The following is a 25604-nucleotide window of genomic DNA, read 5'->3' on the forward strand; positions in this document are numbered from 1 at the left end:
GTATTTTGAAATTCGGTATGGCTCTTGGGCTGTTTTGAAATGCTGCAGACCCACAAAGGCAGAATAAGGAATTGTTTTTTTTTTTATAATACATTATTATAAAACCTACTTGATGACAGCTCACAAGCTGCACTTTCTTTGCATGCTGTTTAGCTTCTCACTTAGCGACCTCCAAGACATTTGTTTGTTTTGGTGCATATAGGTCAGTATGCAGAAAGTTGGATCTTGTTGGTTCATTGTACATAGTCTTCTCATGCATTCAGATGGTGGGCACCCACATTTAAATGGTAATATTAACTGGTTCCACTTCACGAGAGTGACAGTCATTTATATCAAATTGAAAGAAAGCTTAGTCTTATGCTGCACATCTAAATTGGTGAATTTGTGTATAGGTTTGTTAGGGGTTATGAAGACGACCCCTAGACAATTGCCTGCTCTGCCTATAACTAGCACCTGCCCTCAGATTTATCCACTTCAAATATAAAGGAATGTCTGATTTCGCAAAATTGTAGATAATTGTAGAGAAATATTTGATATTAAAATGTAGTGAAGTTAAATTCTTCCCAAATAGAAATTATTTTATGAAGTACAGATATGCAAAACAATCTACTTAAGGACACTAACAAATTACATTTACTTTGTTACTGTTTATCACTGCTCTGAAGTCAGTTCACTGATTTACTGTGGCGTTTCCTACATCTTCCATTCTGAAAAAAAAAAACATAAAAGAACGAGCGTTTTAAGGGTTTTTCTTCAGAATTAAATTCAATTCAGAACCACGGAGTTGGACAGCGACAGGTGCTTCAGGTCTTCAAACGGTACTACACTGGGTAGGGAAATATAAAAAAACGTGACATTTTCATAATTTTTACCATAGTTGTATTTTTAAACATTTACTGATACGAACGAACAGGTTTATGGGGTTTTAAAAATAATTAATATCGCATCAGCTCAATATTCGTCATATTAGAATCGAGCCATCAGGCATTCCCAGCAGAAGTGGGGAAAAAATGGGGCCTTAATTTTATTGGTTGATTCTGTTTTGAGCCAACTGGAACACAAATTATATGCGATTACACAAACCTAATTTGAGTAAGACATTTTTGCCGTGGTTATATATTGTAATTATCATCAATTTTAAAACTTTTATGAATATCATTTCATCACAGCTGCTGTGCAAAACATGTTATATGAGATAGTACAGTACTATTTTGCGGGAGTATTTTCCTTGTAAAAATGTCCAATAACTAGCTAATATAATCTGCAATGTACAGCTAATATAGTAATTGTCCACAATTCAGTATTGGGAGTGGAAATCCAACTTTTTTTTATAATAATTCAAGTAATAATTCCACCTGCCTCACTTGTTTATTGCACTATTAGAGGTAGTATACTTTTATAAAAAAAAAATGCTGCAAATTACACAACTAATTTTTATTACCTTTATACTTGTACGTTCTTTATTTGAATAACATTTTCTTCATATTTATACTTTATTCATAAAATGATTAGATTAGGTACGAAATTGATAAAACTTAATGCAAAAATTTTAATAGAATATATTGTGATCTAATATTTTATATGACTGAATTAATTTTAGTACTTTGATTGCTCGAAATAAGTTTTAATTAATCAGTTTATAATGTTAAAAAAAAGCAACTTTTAAGTTGTGAAAATTGCACACAAGATGTCGCTGTAGACCGTAAGTTGGAATATTGTGCACATTATGAATCCTCCTCTTAACGCAGAGCTGAACAACAACACATCATATACTAATGACATCAGCTGGCCTCGTGTATTAGTCTTCTTGAAGACACTGGATTCATTAAAAGGACGCTTTCCAAATCCTGTGGAATATTGATTAAAAGTAAGCGATGGATGTAGCGGACGGAGGTCGTGCTGCCTGGATGAAGGCTCTGCTGCTGCTTTGTTTATGGGATTTGTGTTACGGTCAGATTTCCTACTCGGTTCCAGAGGAGGCCAAGAAGGGAACCATTGTTGGAAATCTAGCGAAAGATCTTGATCTCAGTGTACAGGAACTGGAATCGCGCACGTTTCAGCTTGTGCCTGGATCTAACGCCAAGTATTTCGAGGTAAATCGAAAAAGCGGGACTTTATTAGTTAATGACAGAATAGACCGAGAGGAGCTGTGTGAAAGCAAACAGAAATGCGTATTGAATGTTGAAGCGATGATCCACAATCCACATAAGCTCTACCGTATTGAAATTAATGTTTTAGATATTAATGATAACTCTCCAGTATTTCCAGATCAAACGCTTATCTTGGAATTTACTGAAAATATGCTTCAGGGAGATCGGTTTCCATTAATAACGGCACGTGACAGGGACATCGGTAGCAAATCAGTAAGAACATATAAAATAAATTCTAATGAACATTTTTCACTGGAAATGCATAGTGATTCAATTGAGCTCGTGCTTCAGAAATCACTGGACAGAGAGAAAGAATCTGTGATCAAGCTCGTGCTGACTGCTGTAGACGGCGGGACTCCTCCCAGATCTGGATCAATGCAAATAATTATAAATGTAATGGATATAAATGACAACAGCCCAGTTTTTACGAAGTCTCTTTACAAAGTCAAGGTCCACGAGAATGCATCTATAGGAACTAAAATCCTTACAGTTTCCGCTGCAGATGCAGACGACGGAAGTAACGGTGAAGTGTCTTACTCTATCCTTAGTGATGCCCTGAACTCGGGGGTCGATTTATTCTTTATGAATCCTGTTTCTGGTGATATTACTGTCAAAGGAAGTATTGATTATGAGGAATATCCTGCGATAGAATTGAGAATTCAGGCTCAGGACAAAGGACAACCTCCAAGAATGACTAGATGTAAAATGTTGGTTGAAGTAGTGGATGTTAATGACAATGCACCAGAGATCTCAGTTACTCTGCTCATGAACTCCATCAGAGAGGACATCAAACCTGGCACAGATGTTGCAATAATCACTGTATCAGATAAAGACAGTGGAAATAATGGTAAAGTAGATTGCAAAATCATAGCACCGAGTCCTTTTAAATTACAACTATCATATAAAAACTCGTTCGCTTTTCTTGTGATTGAAGCTCTGGACAGAGAGCAGGTCTCACAATATGATGTCAAAATTGTAGCTAATGATGAGGGAACTCCTTCTCTCTCGAGCAGTACCATTATAACACTTCACGTCTCGGATGTGAATGATAACCCACCTGTATTTCCTGGACATGTGATAAATATTAATGTGAAAGAGAATAGTCCAGTTGGTGGCCTGTTGGCATCGGTAACAGCACGAGACTTTGACGTCGGTGAAAATGCCCTTGTTTCGTACTCAATAATTGATGCAGAGAGCAGCAGAGTTTCAAATCTGATGAACATTAACTCGCACACTGGTGAACTGTACAGCCTGCAGTCTTTCGATTATGATGAAATGAAACGACTTCAGTTTAAAGTTCAGGCCACTGACTCTGGTGTCCCTCCACTAAGTAGTAACGTGACTGTAAACGTTTTTATCCTGGATGAGAATGACAACAATCCAGTTTTTCTCCCTCCTTACTCTGACCCTGGATCAGTAAACAGTGAGAGCATTCCCTACTCTGCTGAAGCGGGATATTTTGTGGCTAAAGTCAGAGCTGTGGACTCCGATTCAGGATATAATGCACTATTATCTTATCACATAACCGAACCAAAAGGAACAAATCTCTTCAGAATCGGAACCAGTACAGGAGAAATAAGGACTAAAAGACGAATGAGTGACAATGATTTAAAAACTCACCCGCTTATCATCACTGTCTCAGATCATGGAGAACCTTCACTGTCTACAAGTGTGACTATTGAAGCTGTGGTTGTGGAAAATATGGACATTCTGCAGCCTTCACTAAGACAAGTGCCAGTAAAGGAGGAGAATTTTTCTAATCTGAATCTCTATCTGCTCATCGCTATTGTCTCAGTGTCAGTGATATTTTTACTGAGCCTCATCGCTTTAATAGCAGCTAAATGCTATGGGACAGGCGGCGATGTCAGCATTTCCAGTGCTCCAGTTTTGACTACACATCCTGACGGGAGCTGGTCTTACTCTAAGTCCACTCAGAAGTATGATGTGTGTTTTAGCTCAGACACACTGAAGAGTGACGTAGTGGTTTTCCCCTCGCCGTTTCCACCTGCAGATGGGGATCTAATCAGTATTAATGAAGGAGACACTTTAACTCGGACTCAAACACTTTCCAGCACTGGGGTGGTAAGACTGTACTTACTTTTTGTCTCTTTCTAACTTTTGAGTGCCTGTACTTTGTAGCCAAACTTTTCACATGCTGTCTTGTGCGTAACTGAACAACACAGTTTCACGGCATTTAGGAATAGAGTGACGAACTTTCGAAACAATAGATTCCATTTCGTGACATTGCCGTGAGACTTTCCCGAACTGATCCGTGTTGTGTTTGAATTTCGCCGTCATGTCTTAATTCGCGCTCATCGTGTTTGATTTCCATTTCCGTTTTAAACATAAGTTTCTCAGTGTTACTGGATCTTATGTTTGGTCTCTTCAGATAATTATGCACAAAGTCACTTCATGAATTTTGTTATTTTGTGTTGTTGCTAGTTGTTGTTGATATCGCATCTATCTCTATCTAAAACCAGTTGCTATTTTACTCTTTAGTGTAGACTAAAGTTTATGCTTTTTTTTGTTGCTGAACCAGCAAACTGAACCAAAAATAACTTACCCCAAGTGGAAAAAAAGAAGTAAACAAAAGAACACCTACACGGGTTTAATCATCGGCAGAGTTTTTCATTTTCTTTTCAAAGAGTTTTTCATTTTCTTTTTAAATAATAATAATAATAATAAAGGTGTATTTTAAATGCCCTTTAAATTCACAAATAGATGATATGACTTAGGACTCTTGGAATTAGTTTTAAGTTCTAGCGATGCTTTGCTAAATCGCTAATAAACAATATTTTTTTCGGTTGAACTATAACGTCTAATTAAAATTATTTGTTGAAAATTTAACATACATTTATTTAAAAAGAAATGTTTACAAATAAATTGTAATGTCTTAACCACAAGTTTAACTGTTATTTTAAGTGACTTAGTAACCCCTAGACATTTTTCTTTTTTTCATATTTTAAATGAGCTTGTGAAAATTACAACAATTTTATAATCATACAGGCATCTCTGAAAACGTCAAAAGGTTATATCTACGGAATATTTCTAAGGGTTAATGTTTGTTTAATTTCTCTGATAATCATGGCGATAACAGTGATTTATAACCAAAGATTTCTTTTATACTATGCAGTATTTCGCAAAGCTAATTATGAAATGTAAATTGAGATTTTATCTCAACACAAGGTGTCGCTGTAGACCGTGAGTTGGAGAGATCTGCACACTAATCTTGCATTTAAGGGAGAACAGGGGAACGGAGCGTCACATAATTCTGACATCAGCAGAGATCGTCTTTTTGTCTTTTTCCAGTAGATATTGGATTAAATGAGATCAGTCTTTCTACTTCCTTTGGAATATTAAGTAAAAGTAAGCGATGATTGTAGAGGACGGTGCTCGCGCTGGCTGGATGAAGGCTCTGCTGCTGCTTTGTTTATGGGATTTGTGTTATGCTCAGATTTCCTACTCAGTTTCAGAGGAGGCCAAGAAAGGAACCGTTGTTGGAAATCTAGCGAAGGATCTTAATCTCAATGTGCAGGAACTTGAATTGCGAATGTTTCAGCTTGTGACTGCATTAAACACCAAGTATTTCGAGGTAAATCGAAAAAGCGGGATTTTATTATTTAATGACAGAATAGACCGAGAGGAGCTGTGTGAAAGCAAACAGAAATGCGTATTGAATGTTGAAGCAATGATCCACAATCCTCACAAGCTCTACCGCATTGAAATTAATGTAATAGATATTAATGATAACTCTCCAGTTTTTCCAGAGCCAACCTATGTTATGGATATTATTGAAAATATGCTTCCGGGGGATCGATTTCCGTTAATAACGGCAAGTGACACAGACATCGGTAGTAATTCAGTAAAAACGTATAAAATAAATTCTAATGAACATTTTTCACTGGAGATGCAGAGTGATTCAGTTGAGCTCGTGCTTCAGAAAACTTTGGACAGAGAGAAAGAATCGGTAATCAAGCTCGTGCTGACTGCTGTAGACGGCGGGACTCCTCCCAGATCCGGAACAATGCAGATAATTATTAATGTACTCGATATAAATGACAACAGTCCTGTTTTTATGCAATCTCTTTACAAAGTCAAGGTCCACGAGAATACATCTGTGGGAACTAAAATCCTTACAGTTTCAGCTGCAGATGAAGACGACGGAAGTAACGGTGAAGTGTCTTACTCTATCCTTAGTGATGCCCGAAGCTCTGCAGCCGAATTATTCACTATTAGTCCTATTTCTGGTGACATCACTGTTAAAGGAAATATTGATTATGAGAAATATCCCGCAATAGAACTCAAAATTCAGGCTAAGGACAATGCACATCTTCCGAGAATGTCTAGATGTAAAGTGTTGATTGAAGTAGTGGATGTTAATGACAACGCACCAGAGATCTCAGTTACTCTGCTAATGAACTCCATCCAAGAGGACATCAAACCGGGCACAGATGTTGCGTTAATCACTGTATCAGATAAAGACAGTGGAATTAATGGTAAAATAGATTGCAAAATTCTAGCACCAACTCCTTTTAAATTACAGCTATCATATAAAAACACGCACGCCCTTGTAGTGAATGAAGCTCTGGACAGAGAGCAGGTCTCACAATATGATGTCACAATTGTAGCTAATGATGAGGGAACTCCTTCACTTTCGAGCAGTACCATTATAAAACTTCATGTTTCTGATGTGAATGATAACGAACCTTTTTTTCCTGCACCTGTGATAAATATTAGCATGAAAGAGAATAGTGCAGTTGGTGGCCTGTTGGCATCAGTAACAGCACAAGACATAGACATTGGTGAAAATGCCCTTGTTTCATATACAGTAATTGATGCAGAGAGCAGCAGAGTGTCCAATCTGATAAATATTAACTCACAGACTGGTGAACTGTACAGCCTGAAGACTTTCGACTATGAAGAAACGAAACGACTTCAATTTAAAGTTCAGGCCACTGACTCTGGTGTCCCTCCACTAATGAGTAATGTGACTGTAAATGTTTTTATCCTGGATAAGAATGACAACAGTCCAGTTTTTCTCCCTCCTTACTCCAATCCTGGATCAGTAAACAGTGAGAACATTCCCTACTCTGCTGAAGCGGGCTATTTTGTAGCTAAAGTCAGAGCTGTGGACTCCGATTCGGGATATAATGCACTATTATCTTATGACTTAACCGAACCAAAGGGAACAAATCTTTTCAGAATCGGAACCAGCACAGGAGAAATAAGGACAAAAAGACGAATGAGTGACAATGATTTAAAAACTCACCCACTTATCATCACTGTCTCAGATCATGGAGAACCTTCACTGTCCACAACCTTGAGCATTGAAGTTGTGGTTGCGGAAAATATGGACATTCTGCAGCCTTCACTAAGACAAGTGCCAGTAGAGGAGGAGAAATTCTCTAATCTGAATCTCTATCTGCTCATCGCTATTGCCTCAGTGTCAGTGATATTTTTACTGAGCCTCATCGCTTTAATAGCAGCTAAATGCTATGGAACTGACGGCGCTTTCAGCAGCTCCAGCGCTCCAGTGGTCACTACACACCCTGACGGGAGCTGGTCTTACTCTAAATCCACTCAGCAGTATGATGTGTGTTTTAGCTCAGACACACTGAAGAGTGACGTAGTGGTTTTTCCCTCACCATTTCCGCCTGCAGACGCAGAGCTGATCAGCATTAATGGAGAAGAAATTTTTACTCGGACTCAAACTCTTCCCAGCACTGGGGTGGTAAGGATGTACTTTTAGTCTTTTTCTATACATTGATCCCAAATTTTTCCCAGACATGACATATATGAATTTGTGTGGTATTTGCAAGGATATTCAACAATGTCAATTATTTAAAAAATGTTTAAAAAGTCCCTGCAAAAAATGGTTGTTCTGTAGGGAGTCTAGATCTATAGTGTAACTGCGTTTACAAAATTGGCCTGGCTCACTCCCCAAAGCGAAATGATGTGCGACCCTCACAGACATGTCAACTGACAAACCTATTTCCTGCTAAACAAAATAAATACTTAGACAGAGATTTCTCTTTTGTACAGCTTTTGGAGCACATTTGCAGATGTAATGGTTCAGAAAATATTTTCATAGAATCTGCTTGCCTGTATTTATTGGCCAGTGAGCAACACCCTCAAATCTGGGTATATCACTCATAGCAGCCGACATTGAGGATGGCCTCCCATGATCTTTTGGTGCAGGTCCAAATATTTTTGTGACACTTTGGGTACTACTTGCTGAAATCCAAGGAGATCATAGTCATCATTCATGATATCCAACTGTTGACCACAGCACTGTTTAGAGTCCTGGCATAAATTGGCCACCACCACTCTTTTGATCTTATTGTCCTGTGGTAACGGGACACCTGAAGCTTATGTACATCTCTTCCTCCTATTTGCTTGTTGTAGGAGTGGATTATTTGATATTGCTGGAGCTAGTCATATGCATTTCTTTCATTGTTCTATCTCAACTGGTACCACAGTGTAGACATTTTAAACATTGCTTGCAACAGTGACCACACTGTTGTGTCTTTACCTCACCAATAGTTTTTCTCCTTCAAACAAAACTTCAGTGGAGACCTTCTGTAACTTTTGGAATTCATTTATTGGTTTGAATGGAACATCATACAACGGTTTTTACTGCAGGGCCCCAGTGCATCCATATCCTTGCTTTGTCATCTTATCCATTAGGGATAATTTGGTGATGAGGTTGTTGTGCATGAAGCTGCATCCTCCTGGAACACCAGCTTGTTCAGCGTAACCCAGCACTATGCTGGACTCTTGACCTAGCCCGGTCTCTGAAAGAAAGGTATGCACTCCCGCATTAGGCTCAATGTGGTAGAGGTAACCCCCTGAGGATGCCAGGCTTTAAAACTTATAGCCATAGCAGATTGGGTTTCCCTTTATGAACTTTGGCGCCCATAGTAGGGAATCATGCTCTCATTAACTGACAGCCACTTACTGAATGGTAGAATTTTGTATAAGTATTTGAGCTCCTGAAAGATTCATCACCTTAAAGAAGGGGTCATCGTTGCACTTTGTGTGAACATAGAGAGATCCCATAATATTATCAAATCTGTTTCTTCTGAAAGCAGTGGAGATGCTGTGGAATGTAGAATACCGTTGTGGAACTGTAAAATTTTCAGAGGTGATGAGTACACCACAGAGTAAAGATTTGACATTTCTATGATAAGCTCTCTCAGAGATGGTGAATACATTACTAAAAACACATTCAATAGATTTGCATTTGTTGCTTTTTAGACATTTTAGTCATTTAGACTTTTAGACATGTTTTCTTTTTTTTTTTTTTTTTTTTTTTTTACTTTCTGAAATGTCTACTTTTGTTGTTCTTTTTAATCAGCTAAGCAGGGATGCTTTCTGCCATGGCCACTGTTATGGTGGCAGTAGTAGCATCTGAAGTTGACAATGAACATCAAATCAAATTAAATAAAATTTTATTTGTCACATACATATAATGTCTGGCATTCAAGCATAAAAAGGAATGGAATATAAAAGGAATGGAATGAGGATAAAAATAAAACCAAGGAAAAAAATAGGTAGATAAATAAAAAGTATAAACTATATAAAATATAGGAAAATATATGTGAAAATATATGTACAGTATATACATAGATGCGTACGGTAGATATTGACAGTAAAAATTAGTGATTAACGTGATTGTCCTTAAAGTGTCCGTGTGCAGTATAGCGTGGTATAAAGTGGCACTGTGCTGTGCAAGTCCAGTTTGCCCACCCGTACGGCTTGTGGTCTGTCTGTCAGGAAGTTCGAGATTCATTGACACAGCGGCAGGCTGAGTCCCAGGTCATCCAACTTAGGGGTGAGTGTGGAGGGAAGTATGGTGTTGAACGCTGAACTGTAGTCCACAAACAGGATTTTTGAATTATCTTTAGACTTTTTGTTCGGATTGTGACCAAGTTCATTTCAACCTACTCAAAATTATCATATCAAAACAGTTCCGCAGTAGAATTCAAGATTCTTGATGGTATCCAGGTAAATCCATGTTAGACGCATTGCTATCACAGTCCCTATCTTTTGCATCCTTTTCTGTCTTTGGGACCACTGCTATATTGCAAATTGCAGGGTCTGGATCATCAGCATCAAGTAAATCCAAACCCTGGCTTAAAGTCAGTCTGAAAGAGAGTTCATCAGAATAATACAAAATGGCATTTGAGAGGCATAGACTCCATGTGTTTTACCAGTGGTCACAATTGTGACTATATTAATTTATCAGCAATTTGACATCATCCTTGCATTAAGATTTTATCTGTAGAGTAAACTTTGTTCTGTTTCAGAGAAATTCATCACCACAGCGTTGAAATATTTTACTTTTACATACACGATTATGTCTATATATATATATATATATATATATATATATATATATATATATATAAACTCTATTTAAAATGCCTTTCAAATTCATAAGAAGGATGATCACTGCTTTGCTTAAATATTAATTAAAAGCATATTTGGATAATATAATCTAAATGTATTTAATAAGAAATGTTTACAGTTAAATACTAATGTCTTTTCCAAAAGTTTCAATTATCTTATTTTGAGTAGTTTAGTAACCGTTTGACATTTTTGACTGGTTATATTTTAAATGAACTTCATTGTAGTTCATAAACAAAGACATAGAAAGTCATAATACCACTATAATTATAAAGATTCCTCTAAACACATCAATCGATTATTGCTCAGGAAGCTTTGTTATAATTCGTAATGTATCTGATCATAAGGGGGATATCAGTGTTTTAGAGTTAGTGTTAAAAAATCTTTTATTTTAAACAAATTTTTGAGTGGTGAAATGAGATTTCTTTCTACACAAGATGTCGCTGTAGACCGCGAGATGGAGAAAACTGCACCTTACTAATCCATCTCTTAATGCAAAGAGGAGAACAGAACGTCACATAATTCTCGCATGAGCAGACCTTGTTTTTCATTTTTAGCTTTTAAAGTACACAGGATCGAATGAAAGCACTCCTTCTACTTAATTTGGAATACTGAGAAAAAGTAAGCGATGGATGTAGAGGACGGTGCTCGCGCTGCCTGGATGAAGGCGCTGCTGCTGCTTTGTTTATGGGATTTGTGTTATGGTCAGAATTCCTATTCGGTTTCAGAGGAGGCCAAGAAGGGAACCGTTGTTGGAAATCTAGTGAAGGATCTTAATCTCAGTGTGCAGGAACTGGAATCGCGCAGGTTTCAGCTTGTGGCTGGATCTAACGCCAAGTATTTCGAGGTAAATCAGAAGAGCGGAATATTATTAGTTAATGACAGAATAGACCGAGAGCAGCTGTGTGAAAGCAAACAGAAATGCGTATTGAATGTTGAAGCGATGATTCACAATCCTCACAAGCTCTACAGCATTGAAATCAATATACTAGACATTAACGATAACTCTCCAGTGTTTCCACGCCAATCCATTAATTTGAATATTAGTGAATATGTACTTCCGGGAGATCGGTTTCCCTTCATGACGGCACGTGACTTTGATATCGGTAGCAATTCTGTGAAAACTTATACAATTAACACAAATGATTATTTTTCAATTGACACGCAAAGTGATTCGGCTGAACTCGTGCTTCAGAAATCTTTGGACAGAGAGAGAGAATCGGTGATCAAGCTCGTGTTGACTGCCATAGATGGTGGGACTCCTCCCAGATCCGGAACAATGCAGATATTGATCACTGTACTGGATATCAATGACAACAATCCCGTCTTCACTAAACCAATTTATAAAGTCAAGGTCCACGAGAATGCTTCATTAAGAACTAAAATAACCACTGTTTTTGCTGCTGATGCAGACGAGGGTGCGAACAGTGAAGTGGCATATTCTATAGTAAATCATGATGGAAACTCCGCGATAGATTTATTCTCCATAAATCCTGTTTCAGGGGAAATTACTGTTAACGGTAATATTGATTATGAAGAAAATTCTGCTGTGGAACTGAGAATTCAGGCTCAGGATAAAGGACAACCCCCGAGAATGTCCAGATGTAAAGTACTGATTGAAGTAGTGGATGTTAATGACAATGCACCAGAGATCTCAGTTACTCTGCTCATGATCTCCGTCAGAGAGGACATCAAACCTGGCACAGATGTTGCATTAATCATTGTATCAGATAAAGACAGTGGAATGAATGGCAAAGTAGGTTGCAAAATTATAGCACCGAGTCCTTTTAAATTACAGCTATCATATAAAAACTCGTACGCTCTTGTAGTGAACGAAGCTCTGGACAGAGAGCGGGTATCCCAATATGATGTCACAGTTGTAGCAAATGATGGGGGAACTCCTTCTCTCTCGAGCAGTACCATTATAACCCTTCATGTTTCTGATGTGAATGATAACGCGCCCTTATTTCCTGCACCTGTGATAAATATTAGTGTGAAAGAGAATAGTCCAGTTGGTGGCCTGTTGGCATCAGTAACAGCAAAAGATTCAGACATCGAAGAAAATGCCCTTGTTTCGTATTCATTAATTGATTCAGAGAGCAGCAGAGTGTCCAATCTGATGAACATTAACTCACACACTGGTGAACTGTACAGCCTGAAGTCCTTCGACTATGAAGAAACGAAACGTCTTCATTTTAAAGTTCAGGCCACTGACTCTGGTGTCCCTCCACTAAGTAATAACGTGACTGTAAATGTTTTTATCCTGGATGAGAATGACAACAATCCAGTTTTTCTCGCTCCTTACTCTGACCCTGGATCAGTAAACAGTGAGAACATTCCCTACTCTGCTGAAGCGGGATATTTTGTGGCCAAAGTCAGAGTTCTAGACGCTGATTCAGGATATAATGCACTATTATCTTATCACATAACAGAACCAAAGGGAACGAATCTTTTCCGAATCGGAACCAGCACAGGAGAATTAAGAACAAAAAGACGAATGAGTGACAATGATTTAAAAACTCACCCACTTATCATTACTGCTTCGGATCATGGAGAACCTTCACTGTCTACAAGTGTGACTATTGAAGTTGTGGTTGTGGAAAATATGGACATTCTGCAGCCTTCACTAAGACAAGTGCCAGTAAAGGAGGAGAAATTCTCTGATCTGAATCTCTATCTGCTCATCGCTATTGTCTCAGTGTCAGTGATATTTTTACTGAGCCTCATCGCTTTAGTAGCATCTAAATGCTACAGGACAGACGGCGATTTCAGCATCTCCAGTGCTCCAGTGGTCACTACACACCCTGACGGGAGCTGGTCTTACTCTAAATCCACTCAGCAGTATGATGTGTGTTTTAACTCAGACACATTGAAGAGTGATGTGGTGGTTTTCCCCTCGCCGTTTCCGCCTGCAGATGCAGAGCTGATCAGCATTAATGGAGGAGACACTTTTACTCGGACTCAAACTCTTCCCAACACTGGGGTGGTAAGACAATGCACTTAATTTAGCCTCGTTTTAGTATTTTGATCGTTTATTTTCTTGTTGAATCTCTTACTGCGATGTTAATTTTTGATGTCCATTTTAAATGAATGTAATAATAAAAAAAAACTTTTAGTTCATTTAAAAAAACTTCAGTTTCGAACTAAATTCAGAATAACGTTGGACACAGACCAGTTTTTTAAACGGATCTGACGCGCTGCTGAAAAAAAGCTTGAAAATGTAACAAATATAAACAGAAGTATCTGTAAAGAGTCTTATTTAAATTATCCACGAATAATGTTGGGATTGGAAACAAACCTGTTTCTGGTGAATGCAAACAAGAAATCCACCCCACCATACCTCTTAAATACACCAGTGGGTGTAGTGTGCTGTTATTCAAATAATACCGCAATTACAAAACTAAAAGTAATAACTTCAGTCTTTGACCATTTCTGTTATATATTTATTATTTACATACGATGATAAAATTATTGAAGTTACTGATCAAACTTTAGAATAAAAAAAATGCTAATGGAAATTGTTTTGTGAACTCAAATTAGTTTATTTAGATTTATTTATTTCAATATACCACTTAATCAGGAAAGAGAATTTAAGTACAAATGTGATGTTTATAATTACATCGCACAAAACCTATTAGATTACATTTTCTTGAATGTCTAAGATGTTTTTTTTTTAAGAAAAATTTTGATATTTATTTCCAGTTTACATCCAATTAATTATATTAAGACTTGTTTGATGCATATTGATAAAGAAAAAATATTTGTGGTTGTAAAGTAAGACTGGGTTTCCACACAAGATGTCGCTGTAGACCGTGAAATGGAAAAAAAATGTGCACATTATTAATCCTCCTACTAACGTACAACAGGAGAACAGACAGTCATTTCTGACAACCAACCCAGGCCTCGAGTATTTGTTTTTTTTCAGTACACATTGGATTCAATGAAGCACTCTTTCCACTTTTGTTATATTGAGTAAAAGTAAGCGATGGATGTAGCTGTCAGTGCTCGCGCTGCCTGGATGAAGGCTCTGCTGCTGCTTTGTTTGTGGGATTTGGGTTGCACTCAGATTTCCTACTCGGTTTCAGAGGAGGCTAAGAAGGGAACCGTTGTTGGAAATCTAGCGAAGGATCTTAATCTCAGTGTGCAGGAACTGGAATTGCGCATGTTACAGCTGGTGGTTGGATCTAATTCAAAGTATTTCGAGGTAAATCGGAAAAGCGGGATTTTATTAATTAATGACAGAATAGACCGAGAGGAGCTGTGTGAAAGCAAACAGAAATGCGTATTAAATGTTGAAGCGATGATCCACAATCCTCACAAGCTCTACCGTATTGAAATTAATATAATGGACATTAATGATAATTCTCCTGTGTTTCCAAAACAAACACTTGTTTTGGATATTACTGAAAATATGCTTCCCGGAGATCGGTTTTCATTAAAAACTGCACGCGACATGGATATTGGTAGCAACTCTGTGAAAACATACAAAATAAACGCCAATGAATATTTTTCTCTGGATATACAAAGCGCTGAACAGCAGAAGGTTTCGGCTGAGCTCGTGCTTCAGAAAGCTTTAGACCGAGAACGAGAATCGGTCATTAAGCTCGTGCTGACTGCTGTAGACGGCGGGACTCCTCCCAGATCCGGAACGATGCAGATAATTATAAATGTACTGGATATAAATGACAACAGCCCTGTTTTTACGAAGCCTCTTTACAAAGCCAAGGTCTATGAGAATGTTCCTATAGGAACTAAAATAATCACCATTTTTGCTTCAGATGCTGACGAGGGTGAGAATGGTCAAGTGTCCTACTCGATTGTAAGTGACGGAGGTGAATTATTCTCTATCAATCCTGATTCTGGTGATATTACTCTCAACGGAAATATTGATTATGAGGAACATTCAGCTATAGAACTAAAAATTCAGGCTCAGGACAAAGCACAACCTCCAAGAAGATCCACATGTAAAGTGCTGATTGAAGTAATGGATGTTAATGACAACGCACCAGAGATCTCAGTCACTCTGCTCATGAGCTCCTTCAGCGAGGACATCAAACCTGGCACAGATGTTGCATTAATCGCTGTATCAGATAAAGACAGTGGAATAAATGGTAGAATTAATTGTAGACTTATAGCACCAAGTCCTTTTAAATTACAGCTATCATATAAGAACTATTATTCCCTTGTTGTAAATGAAGCTCTGGACAGAGAGCGGGTCTCACAATATGATGTCACAGTTGTAGCTAATGATGAGGGAATTCCTTCTCTCTCGAGCAGTACCATTATAACTATTCATGTTTCTGATGTGAATGATAACGTGCCTTTATTTCTTGCATCTACAATAAATATTAGTGTGAAAGAGAATAGTCCAGTTGGTGGCCTGTTGGCATCAGTAACAGCAAAAGACTTAGACATCGGAGAAAATGCCCTTGTTTCGTATTCATTAACTGATGAAGAGAGCAGTAGAGTGTCAAATCTGATGAACATTAATTTACACACTGGTGAACTGTACAGCCTGAAGACTTTTGATTATGAAGAAATTAATCGACTTCAGTTTAAAGTTCAGGCCACTGACTCTGGTGTCCCTCCACTAAGTAGTAATGTGACTGTTAATGTTTTTATCCTGGATGAGAATGACAACAATCCAGTTTTTCTTACTCCTTACTCTGACCCTGGATCAGTAAACAGTGAGAACATTCCCTACTCTGCTGAAGTGGGATATTTTGTGGCAAAAGTCAGAGCTGTAGATGCTGATTCGGGATATAATGCACTATTATCTTATCACATAACCGAATCAAAGGGAACAAATCTCTTCAGAATTGGAACCAGCACAGGAGAAATAAGGACTAAAAGACGAATGAGTGACAATGATTTAAAAACTCACCCACTTATCATCACTGTCTCAGATCATGGCGAACCTTCACTGTCCACAAGTGTGACTATTGAAGTTGTAGTTTTAGAAAATATGGACATTCTGCAGCCTTCACTAAGACAAGTGCCAGTAAAGGAGGATAATTTTTCTAATCTGAATCTGTATCTGCTCATCGCTATTGTCTCAGTGTCAGTGATATTTTTACTGAGCCTCATCGCTTTAATAGCATCTAAATGTTACTGGGCAGACGGCACTTTCAGCAGCTCCAGCGCTCCAGTGGTCACTACACACCCTGACGGAAGCTGGTCTTACTCTAAATCCACTCAACAGTATGATGTGTGTTTTAACTCAGACACATTGAAGAGTGATGTGGTGGTTTTCCCCTCGCCGTTTCCGCCTGCAGATGCAGAGCTGATCAGCATTAATGGAGGAGACACTTTTACCCGTACTCAAACTCTTCCCAACACTGGGGTGGTAAGATCATACTTTTAGATTCTTTTTATTTATTTCTTTTTGTGTGTGTTTCTAGCTTGTAGTAAACTCAGTTCCGTGTTGTGTGTCATCAATCATTATTCGCTTTAAAGTGAGAAAGTGGTAGGTCAATGGTCAAGGCTTTGATTTAAGACTTCTGGTCTGGTTGCACTTCTGATTAAAAGGTCATGACCTAGCTGCCATTGTTTGGCCTTTTGAACATGGCCCTTAAACATCAACTGCTCAGTTGTTTCAGTGAGATTAGTGTAAGTCGCTCTGGATAAGGGTGTCTGCCAAACAATTTAAATGTAAATTTAGTTTACATACATTGTCAAATGAACTTACAAACCTTTACGGGATTTCTTATTGTAAATGACACTTTGTGTCTAGCTCTTAATTATGTACAAATTAGCTGAAAGTACCCGTGCTTCGCTACGGAAGGCAGAGCGCTAAGCAATATGGCAATAAGCAGTAAGCACTGAGCAGGACTGGATGATCAGAGATCAGAACGTAACGTCAACAAATAACGTACTACCCCTTTGTAGTACCAATACAGGGCAAACTACTTTGAAAATAATTTTTATCCTGCATCTAACATGTAATAAGAAACAATGTAGTAAGTTTCACGAGGATCCGTACTGTTATTTCGAAGAGTTTACAATGCGTGAGAAATCGCGTTTTTCGCGAGTTAGCCGCGATCCAGGGCGAATTTTTCAAAACCCTTTCTAAGTGAGCACCTAAGACCCAAGAGGAAGGTATGTTCCAAATTTCATTGCAATGAGTGAGTGAGTCAGTCAGTGGTATTTGAGCTTTATATATATAGATTCTCTAACTCTTAAGGTACTTTTTTGATTCTTTATTTTAGTTATTGTTTGTTTATATTGACCATTTCTCATAAGGTTGGTAGATGTTTGTGGTGATTTCATTAAAGATGTGTTTGGAGCATGCATATTCCTGTGTCTGTTTCAAAGAAATGAGTCTTTTGTTTTTGACTCCTGTATAATTTTTTTTTAAAAAACAATGAATAATTTTTTTGTTTAAATGTGATAGACACACCTTTAACATTCTACTATACCTATGTTTCGAATTTTACCTTGGTGCCTTTTTATAAACATTATTGTATTTGTTTTAAGAAGCCGCTGACATCACTCGTTACCTTTATAAAACTGAAAAATAGAAATAATATATACTTGAATGATGTTTTTACTACAATGGACAGGGATAGTCATTCTTTCAATTATCTTTTGACTTAGCTTCTTGCTTGTTCCACATTGGGAAGCATATTTTAGCTTCCAAATGTGCAGATATTTTGTGCTGTTTCATTGCATTATTTAATTTAGTTAGGTGATTTATTGTTGTGCTTCTATACTATCATCAGTTGAACCCATTCCTATTTTTTAAAAGTTGGTTTGCTGAAGAAATTTAAATAAAAACAAAATGCAATGTTTTGTAAATCTCATAGGCTGGTTCAGCACCTGGTATTTTCTACTATGGATGCAGAATGTTGTAATAGATGCAGTATGCCACTAGACTCCCCAAAGCATGTAAACCATATGTTTCTAGAACTTAACTTTGTGCAAAATGGCATTGCCATGCTGAATTTAAGTTCAAGTGAATGTAAAATTTTATTATAGCGCATCTAAAGACATCCTATACAATTGAGTGCCTCCAGCTTTGTGATAACAGTTTGCAAAAGACCCACATTTAGCAGGAAAGGTCAGGTGACCTAATAATTTTGGCGAAATAGTGTAGCATTGTCTTGCTAAAATATGCAAGGCCTTTTCTATAAAAGCTGTCATCTGGATGAAAGCATACTGTATGTTGCTCCAAGACTTGTATATACTTTCAAAATGTATGGTGCTTTTTTAGATGTGCAAGCTACCTATTTCATATCCACCAACAAAAATTCAAGCTTTTAAACTACACATTGATAGTAAGTCTGATGGTTCCCTATTCTCTTTAGTCTAGAGGATGAAGTATTAATTGTGTCCTAAAAAGTTAAGTATAATTAAATGAGCTTTGGCCCAGAGAAGATGGCAATGTTTCTGGATCATGTTTTCCTATGGCATTATGATTTCTGGAGCTGTTTTTGAGCTCATGCAGTGATTTCAATTACAGATGAAATGCACATCATGCCTGTGCAGTGCTGCATGAGGGTGCAAGTTCACCGGCATCCAATATTGATTGTTAGTCCTTGTCCTGTGGACATGGAATCTTCTCCAGATTCTTAAAATCTTTTGATATGATGTTTTGTAGATGATGAGATATTCTAAAACCTTTACAATTATATTTTAAGGAAACTCTTCCCACAATAAGTTGTTTTTTTCCAGATTGGTGAACCTTTGCCCATCTTTACTTCTAACTCTGCTTCTCTATGATAAACCCAACCATGTTACTGACCTGTTGCCATTTAATCAAAGTACAATACCTATAAAATGTTCATTCAGTTGATTCTTTTGTTTCCTTGTCCCAAGTCTTCTTAGACAGCTTCTTGCAGCTATTAAATTCATAATGACTTTATTTTTCTTCAAAAATGGTACACTTCCTTAGTTTGAACATTTTATATCTTTCCTCTACTGTAAATAAATGTCTTTATAAGAGTGTAAATATTGCTTTTTTTTTATTTATTTTTTATTTTACATAGCATCCCAACTATTTCCTGAGATTGGGGTTGTATTCTTCTCTTCTTATTATTAATATTTTTTACTACGAGTTGTAGTTTAAGCAATATTGTTGAGTTTCATGTGTGCAGTCTTCTTCTACTTGTGCAAGTAAAACAAAACAAAATGTTACACAGTTTTTTCATTCGAAATGTAAACATACACTCTTTAAACTTTTAAGTGCCAAACATGTTTCGAGCAAACCCCCCCCAACTTTTAACTTAGTGGCTGGATTTGTCTTAATGGCAGCAACCATTTGCTTGGTAGGACAATATTCCAAGATGACTTTGCTATTATTTACAGTTTTCCTTATTAAGTGATACTTTATACAAACGTGCTTGCGTCTTTGCCTATAAGCTGGGTTTCTGGCTAGTGCTATTCTACCATTGTTTTCTTCATACAGTTCTGTTTGTGCATATTAATATGTATCCATCCCCTTGAGTAGCTGCTCCTTGGTAGATAGATTCCTGTATGGCTGATGTTAAGGACATGTACTCTGCTTTGCAAGTAGTTAATGCTACTGTTGGTTGTTTTCTGGTGTTCCATGATATCAAAGGGCTTCCTTCAATTAGACTGACAGTATCCTGAAATACTACGTCTGTATGTTGCCTCCGATGCCCAGTCAGCATCACTGTACCCTCACAGACCTAGTTTCTCTATGTCAATCTCTTGAAGCATAATGCCTGTTCTGCTGTACCTTTCAGTTATCTAAACACATTTTACTTTGTTTCAGTGTTGTTCTGTTGGTTCAGCAAAGTATTGAAATGACTGAGATTATTGAGTTGACACAAAACATTTATCTGGTCAAGTGGCCGTGTGGAGTAAGTAATGGGAAATATCTGTTAAATGAAACTCATTATTCTTACTCATGTATTTATTTATTAAATATCTCACAGCATTGCGATGTGGTATTCTTTCGGCATTACGGCATCAGCCAAAATCCTTATTGTTTTATTGAAGGTATTATGGTACATAGGGGTGTGATGTCATTATGTTGTACAATGCACTAGTGATGGGAAGATTGGATCATTTTAGTGACTTGGAGGGACATTTTGAATGCACTGTATATAAATAGAAGCAGATCTATTTAAATGAAAATACTCCTGCCTTAACAGCAGTTCATTATGCGAGGTCACTACAGACCATAATTTTAATATATATTGCTCTTAATTTCATACTGTCATTGTAATAGGGAAGGTTTTAGTTCAGGGAGAGGAACAACATGTGGTGATATTCGACTCTGGTCCTATCCAGGCATAATTAAGTGCTTCTAGTAAATAAAGTTATTTTGTATTATTCTTGCAATTGATATTTTTCAGTTGAGTTACTGGATGGAGAGTCGAGCCTGTCTGCTGGGTTAGTTTTACAGAAAGCCTTAGATAGAGAGAAACAATCTGTCATCAATTGTGCTGACTGCTCTTGATGGAGAAAAATGTCCAAAGTATGAAGAATTGCATATTACTTTTGAATATTGAATTAACATTTCAAGCTAGAGACAAAATCCTCAAACGTACTCGATGCAAAGTTAGAGTAGAAGATTATGATGAGAATGACAATGCTCCAGAGATACTAATTCCTGCTATGCTAGATAATTTTAAAGAGGACAACAAACCAGGAACTGTTATTGTACAATCTTCTATTAAAGGTTTGATTCCTTTCAAACTAGAGTCATCATATAACAACCATTACTCACTAGTAGATCTCACACTGGACAGAGAGAGTATTTCTGAGTATAGCATTATAATTTTGACTAATGGCACTCCACCACTTTCTGGCAGTAGTGTATGTACTGTTTCATACTTACTGTTGGAGAAAAGCAATGGTGATAGTTCCATATTAAAATGGTTCACCTTAATTTATTACATTGGGAAATAGTAACTTTGCAGGCATTTATCTATGAAATAATGAAGACATATACATTTCAAGTTGAAGCCACTGACTCTGGTAGCCCACCTCTAAGTTGTAATGAAATTAAGAATGTTTTTATCCTGGATGAGAATGACAACAGTTTAGTTTTTCTCCCTCTATTTTCTAAACCCGGATCAGTAAACACTAAGCAGTAGATGCTGATTCAGTATATAATGCGCTATTATCTTATCACATAACTGATCCTAAAGGTAATAATCGGAACCAGCGTGTGAAAAATGAGGATGGTTTGAGTGACAATGACTTAATAACTTACCCGCTTATCATTACTGTCTCTGAAAATGGAGAACCCTCACTCTCAACATCAGACTTTATTGAAATAACTGATAACATGAAGACAACTTTCAGACAAGCACCAGTAAACAAGTAAATCCATTTAGCAGTATAATGTGTTTTAGCTCAGACACACTGAAGAGTGACATAGTTATTTTCCTGCCGCCGTTTCCACCTGCAGACACAGAGCTGATCAGTTTTAATGGAGGAGACACTTTTAACAGGACACAAAGTGCCTACCCTTTACACCTGTAAAATCCAACAATGCATGGTAGGTTTGTGGACAGTTATAATTAAGAACATGATGTGTTTCTAGTAAAAATATTTATCTGGTGACGCACAGTGCTATGTATGTGTACAGACAATGTGGGAACCCAATAACTATGAGGTGCAGAGTAAATAATAATTTTATTGGGTGCATGTTTGAGCAAGGTAAGTAAAAAATTATTTGGAAAGAAAAATAAAGACCCACAGAGTCCAAAGTAAACAATGGTGGCACAGAAGAGTTTTAAACTCTCAAAAGTTAGTACATACTAACAATAATTAATACCTATTTTTAGAAATATACTGTATATGCATGTTTAGGTTTTTCTGTAATGATCTCTTCAGTATTCTTGCCCACGTGGTGTCACTGCAGACCGCAACATTTGTGTAACGTCTCTCGCTTCCTAGATGGTTTGGTAATGGTGACGTTTAGGATTTGCAGTCAAATTGAGACGCGATTTCATACGGACTGGAGGACAATGTGTTTTCTGGATTGCCAGTGATTAGCCGGATGATATCAGACAGTGCATTTCCGCTTTCTGCTTCAGAACTCAAAGGATGGCTGACCAAAACGATATTTTGCATGGGATGCGTTTTATTTTGTGCCTATTGCTATGTTTGCGTAGAGGAGTAAATGGTCAGATCTCTTATTCTGTCTCCGAAGAAGTAAATATTGGGACTGTTGTTGGGAATTTGGTTAAAGATATGAATCTAAACGTAGACGATTTGGACGCACGAGCATTTCAGCTCGTCCCTGGACCAAAGAGCAGGTATTTTCAAGTGGATCTTAAAACTGGTGCTTTGTGCGTTAGGGAAAGGATTGATCGCGAGGAGCTCTGTGCTAATTTCCTCACTTGCTCTTTACATTTTGAAGCTTTAGTGAATCATCCTCTGAGTCTTTACCGAATCACGGTTAATGTTGTAGACGTGAATGATCATTCTCCTGTGTTTCCAGTGAAAGCTCAGATGCTGAATATATCTGAGTCAGTCCAGTTGGGAGCTAGATTTTCGTTACTCAGTGCATTCGATGCTGATGTTGGTTCTCTGTCAGTAAAAAACTATAAACTTACTCCAAACGAACACTTTTCTTTAGATGTAAACAGCGGTGAAAAGCACATCATGTCTGCTGAACTTGTTCTTCGGAAAGCTTTAGACAGAGAGAAAGAACCCGTTATCAGGCTCATTTTGACCGCTTTTGATGGAGCGAAACCTCCAAGGTCCGGTTCACTGCAGATTATGGTCAGTGTTTTAGACATAAATGACAACGCCCCAGTGTTTACCAGCTCTCTTTTCAAAGTTCGAGTGACTGAGAATGCACCACCAGGAACTACAATAATTAAGATAAACGCCACCGACGTAGATGAAGGCTTAAACGGGGAAATTAAATATATTTTTAGTTCTCAGGGCCAGGAAAATAATCTGGATCGATTTTTAATTAATGCCGAAACTGGCGAAATAATAGTAAAGGGCATCGTTGATTTTGAAGATAAAGCTTTCCATGAGTTAAGAGTGGAAGCCCATGATAAAGGCCATTCCCCAATAACAGCTAACTGTAAAGTGCTGGTTGAAATCATAGATGTTAACGACAACGCACCAGAAATTAGCATAACGCAGCTACTGATGAGTCTAAGGGAAGATGCTAAACGTGGCACTGCTGTAGCACTCGTTACCGTTTCAGATAAGGATGGAGAAACCAATGGTAAAGTGAGCTGCAGGCTGATTGGTGAACTGCCATTTAAACTTGAGTCGAACTATAAAAACTACTACTCGGTTGTACTTGACGGTCAGCTCGACAGAGAAAACATTTCTCAGTACAATGTAACTATTCTAGCGACAGATGAAGGAAATCCGCCGCTCTTCAGCGCCGCAGTGGTTCACGTTCACATTTTGGATGTGAATGACAACGCTCCGATTTTTATCAAGACAAAAATAAGTGTGTATGTTAAAGAAAACCTGCCGCCTGGGACACTTCTGTACTCACTTTCAGCGATGGATCTAGATTCGAACGAAAACGCTGAAATTTCATATTCGATTGTGGAAGGCAAATCAGCCGCGTCGTCCGCCTTAAGTATTAACTCTATGACGGGCCAACTTTATAGTCTCCAGTCTTTTAATTACGAGGAAACTAAGATTTTCAGTTTTCAAGTTCAGGCTGTAGACTCTGGTGTTCCTCCTCTTAACAGCACAGTCAAAATAAACGTCTTCATCCTGGATGAGAATGACAACATTCCTATAATTTTACCTCCTTATTCTGACTCTGGATCAGTAAACAATGAGAATATCCCCTACTCTGCTGAAGCGGGATATTTTGTGGCTAAAGTCAGAGCCGTAGATGCTGATTCAGGATATAATGCACTATTATCTTATCACATAACCGAACCAAAGGGAACAAATCTTTTCCGAATCGGAACCAGCACAGGAGAAATAAGGACTAAAAGACGAATGAGTGACAATGACTTAAAAACTCACTCGCTTATTATTGCTGTCTCGGATCATGGAGAACCCTCACTGTCCACAACTATAAGTATTGAAATTGTGGTTATGGAAAATATGGATGATGTGCGGCCGTCTCTAAAACAATTGTCGATTACAAATGACAATTTTATCAATCTGAATCTCTATCTGCTCATTGCTGTTGTCTCAGTGTCCGTGATATTTTTACTGAGCCTCATCGCATTAATAGCAGCTAAATGCTACGGGACAGACGGTGCTTTCAGCAGCTCCAGTGCTCCAGTGGTCACTACACACCCTGACGGGAGCTGGTCTTACTCTAAATCCAATCAACAGTATGATGTGTGTTTTAGCTCAGACACACTGAAGAGTGATGTAGTGGTTTTCCCCTCGCCGTTTCCGCCTGCAGACGCAGAGCTGATCAGCATTAAAGAAGGAGACACTTTTAACAGGACACAAAGTCTTCCTAGCACTGGGAAGGTGAGCACAATCGAAGCTTTAGTTAGCATGTTTTTAACCGCAGTATTTTGAGCAAACAGGTTTTGAACTAGAGTATATGAATTTCAGCACCATTGACAGCGACTTACAGTCTTTTGTAAGTCTTACAGCCTTTTTGCTATTTAAATTTAAAGATGGTTAGACTTGGTTAGACTTTTATTTTAACTTCACTACATTTAAAAGTCAAATATCTTACTTTTACTTAACTACATTTTGCAAAATCAGTCGTTCACTTTCTTTTACTTTCTTCTTTTCTTTATTTTATTATATTAATTACTCGAATAAATTGGCCCAAGTTAATTGATTAAATGAACATTTTATTAATAAGACCCCATACAAATGTGTAAATAAATGTGTTAGTGTGTTACAGTTAATATTTATTTTTTTTAAGATATGTTCCACTTATCTGTTCTACTTATTTCAGCATACTTTTACAAATGTCTTCATTTTTTCCACCCTTCATTCAGTTAATGTCTTAATACATGGAATTGTCAAGCTTTTAAGAGAAATTCTTGAAGCTGGACATAAAATGCTAATCTATACATATCGCTAGCATTGCCAATGGCAAAACAACATGCTACAAATTGTATTTTTGTATTTCCAGTGTGTGTGTGTGTGTGTGTGTGTGTG

The 25604-nt window shown here is 37.5% G+C and overlaps 1 protein-coding gene and 1 long non-coding RNA gene across 14 annotated transcripts in view; one reads left to right on the forward strand and one right to left on the reverse strand.

The window, feature by feature from the left end:
• Positions 1-25604, reverse strand: part of LOC310741112 — a 318731-nt gene that overhangs the window by 195191 nt on the left and 97936 nt on the right. The window lies entirely within an intron of this gene.
• The window catches only part of LOC310741043 (protocadherin alpha-C2-like), a 76993-nt gene that overhangs the window by 34746 nt on the left and 16643 nt on the right, over positions 1-25604 (forward strand). Inside the window, exon 1 of one of the 13 annotated variants that reach the window (XM_083568389.1) lies at positions 2108-4232. The exons of 8 other annotated variants lie outside the window; for them this stretch is intronic. In XM_083568389.1, coding sequence (XP_083424515.1) covers positions 2190-4232 — 2043 coding nt within the window. In that variant the 5' untranslated portion in view covers positions 2108-2189. Of the gene's footprint in view, positions 1-2107; positions 4233-5750; positions 7882-11050; positions 13546-14310; positions 16906-21962; positions 24957-25604 lie in introns of those variants that run through there. 4 more of the 13 variants (XM_083568388.1, XM_083568386.1, XM_083568398.1 and 1 more) reach the window with 4 other exon arrangements.

This window comes from Silurus aristotelis, assembly GCF_946808225.1.
Source record: "Silurus aristotelis genome assembly, chromosome: 18".
Lineage (NCBI taxonomy): Eukaryota > Metazoa > Chordata > Actinopteri > Siluriformes > Siluridae > Silurus > Silurus aristotelis.